At 38.4% G+C, this 2,864-nt stretch overlaps 1 protein-coding gene across 1 annotated transcript; it reads left to right on the forward strand.

Moving 5' to 3' along the window:
- The first annotated feature begins 445 nt into the window (after positions 1 to 445).
- LOC109243189 (cyanidin-3-O-glucoside 2-O-glucuronosyltransferase-like) lies at positions 446 to 934 on the forward strand. The gene has a single exon (XM_019410101.1). It carries the CDS (start codon positions 446 to 448, stop codon positions 932 to 934), a length of 489 nt encoding a protein of 162 aa, XP_019265646.1.
- Positions 935 to 2,864: the final 1,930 nt, after the last annotated feature.

Below are 2,864 nucleotides of genomic sequence, written 5' to 3' on the forward strand. Positions count from 1 at the left end.
GGGAAGGTAGCTAATATTAATCGGTTTATATTTAAGTTTATTAAGCAAACCAACTATCTTGGAGTGTCATGTCATATTTTTGCTGTAAAATATAAAAATTAAGGTGAGATTTATGTTTTAGTTAACCTGGTTAAAGTTGGATGACTTTTATGTGACAAAGGAGATGGTAGATAGTATTTTACTGTTAGCTACGCACCAAAATAATGGAATGGTATGGCCTTTGGACATGAAAGTGAACATAACAAGAGTTGTAGTAAGTAGTAGTGGGATGATCAGAAGAAGCCATTTCTCTGCCTGTTAATTAGCTCCTTGAGGTTTACTTTTATTCCTAAAAACAAACAAGGGATCCTCTTGGTAGATCTCTAAGATTAACCGGAGAGATCTACTTTCATTAAATATAATTGGGCTTGTAACTTCCCATCGTGCGTTGTGATTGCTTAGAGTAATGAGGAGCCAACTTCCACATCTATCTTTTGAACTATTGCCAAAAAGCTCTCCAAAGACAACTTCCACATCTATCTTTGTTCCACTTCCGCCGTCCTTACTTTCCTCAAGCAAAGCCAAGAAAAATACTTCTCAGCTGTTTCAAACACTAATATTGAACTCATACAACTTTCACTTGCCATCTATGCCCGATCTTCTTTCACACCACCAGAGCACCAAAGGTCTTCCTAACCATCTCTATCCACCTCTTTTCACCGCCTATAAAATGGCTGGCGAAAGCTTTTCCAACATAGTCAACAATCTTAACCCTGATTTGATCGTAGAAGATTTCTTTCAGGCATGGGCTCCAGATATTGCTTTATCAAAAAATATTCCTATTATTAATTTCACCGTTTCTGGTGCAGCATGCTATTCTTTTAAGTATCATCTTTATTTGCACGACGATGCAACTGATGATTACCCTTTCCGAGAAATGTGTCTCTCCAGCTGAGATAGAAATAGGACTGATTTCAAAGCCTACTGGATTGTCTATAACGGCATTTTTGGAATTCATCCTCGTCTATAGCGCGCACATAAAGTCTAATGACATCATTTTGATCAACAATCGGAAGGAAACTTGATAGAATATAAGGGTCCACCAAACTCTATAGAGAACCAGGTTCTCTATCAATTCCACTAGAACACACGCACACAACAGTAGGTAAATGACAAGAGGAATTTTACGTGGAAAATTCCTAGCTCAACGGAATTAAAAACCACGACCAACCCTTGTAGGATTTCAACTTCACTACTGAGCAACTTTTAGATTACAACCTATGTAACTTAGGAACTAACCTCTTAATCCCTTTCTAACTTGTAATACTCTACTACAAGTCACTTTGTAATAACTCTATTACAAAGACTTTGCAACTTAACTAACTCTAACCAAGACTCAAACACGGGTTTAAGATTTACAAAAGGGGTTCCTATAGAATGGTTCTAAACAAGCTGAGTAGGAAATACAATTGAAGAACTATTACAAAGTTACAACTCAACTAAGGACATACAATGACTTGATGTGGGAACTGGTCCGTAGTTGTTTTGTTCTTTGTTCTTGAAGCACTTGAAACTTTCTTGCTGGATGGTCACGTGAGTGAGCTTGAGTAAAATATCTAAGTGATCAAGTGAAATGTTTTACCTTCCTTGATTGTATTAATATATGTGTGACATCACTTACAATGATGTAAGCAAGTTAGGTAAAAAGTCTTCCACAGAAAGTTGACTGCTGCACTGTTCCTGTACTGTAGCGTGTGCAGGCAGCAACTTTCCAGCGGAGAGTTGACTTCGTACAGTCACCTCGGGAACTAGTAGGGACCTGTTCCCTCAGCTCTTCCTTCTACTTTGAAGAGTTGAATCATATCCCAAGCTGGAACCTTGTGATCTTAAGGTCTTGTGAATGTGTACCGGGTTCCTTATCTGGTTCTGGATAGTAAGTTTGTTAAATCATCAAAACATAAAATAAAGTACTTATGACCTATAGAACAAAGTACTCGTAACCTATCAATTTACCTCTTTTTGATGATCACAAACTCATAATTGAAAATCCCATAAAGAGCCACATAGAACCAGACAACGAACTAGAAAGACCATAAGTTTTCCCCCTGAATTTCTGCATTCCCCTTTAGTCTGTACCTGAGGTCTATACCTGAACCACAGTGAGTTCACCCTGAATCTGTATTTCCCCCCTTTCAAATTATTATTCAATTATGATCATTATTATTCAATTAAATCGCTCATTAAATCTTCCCCCTTTTGGCATCATAAAAAGCACAGAACAAGTAAGCAGCATAAAGAAGTCTAGCGTGGTTAACTCATGGCACTTGTGTGCACATAACATGATAGAAAACAGAGACAAAAGAGCAGTAGCATAAACAACAAAAAGAAAGTACTTGCATTAACCAAATTTGGACCTTTATAGGCGGGAGCAGAATCATTGTTATCATCTATAATTTTAAAACAAACAAAAACAATTACTAGAAACAAAATAAAACATCACCAAAAACAACTAAGAAGATGGACACTGGAAACTTGACACTGAGGGGACATCCTTTAGGGGACACTGGAGGAAAGGGGCTTGGAAGAGAAAGCAAGGGTTTAGAGGATAAGATCCATGCGAGCATTCACGGATATTTGCTCATTGAGGAGTCTTTCTTTCAGGTCCTCCACATGTTTCCTGAGCTCAGGATTCTCCATTGTTAGGCGTGCAACCTCTGAGCTGTGAGAACTACTAGAACCAGGTGCCTCTTGTAACTGACTGAGCTGACTCTCAAGAATTGCGTTCCTAGCCTTCAACTTTTGGATCTCCTCTGTGGCACTGTTCTGAGCATTTATCAGTTGAGAGATAGTGGAAGTGCTTCCAACTCCTCCGACCTTGTCAATAC

The sequence above is a fragment of the Nicotiana attenuata genome, unplaced genomic scaffold, assembly GCF_001879085.1.
Source record: "Nicotiana attenuata strain UT unplaced genomic scaffold, NIATTr2, whole genome shotgun sequence".
Lineage (NCBI taxonomy): Eukaryota > Viridiplantae > Streptophyta > Magnoliopsida > Solanales > Solanaceae > Nicotiana > Nicotiana attenuata.

Coding starts and splice junctions, on each gene's coding strand:
- LOC109243189 (XM_019410101.1), top strand. CDS start 446: ATGAGGAGCCAACTTCCACATCTATCTTTTGAACTATTGCCAAAAAGC.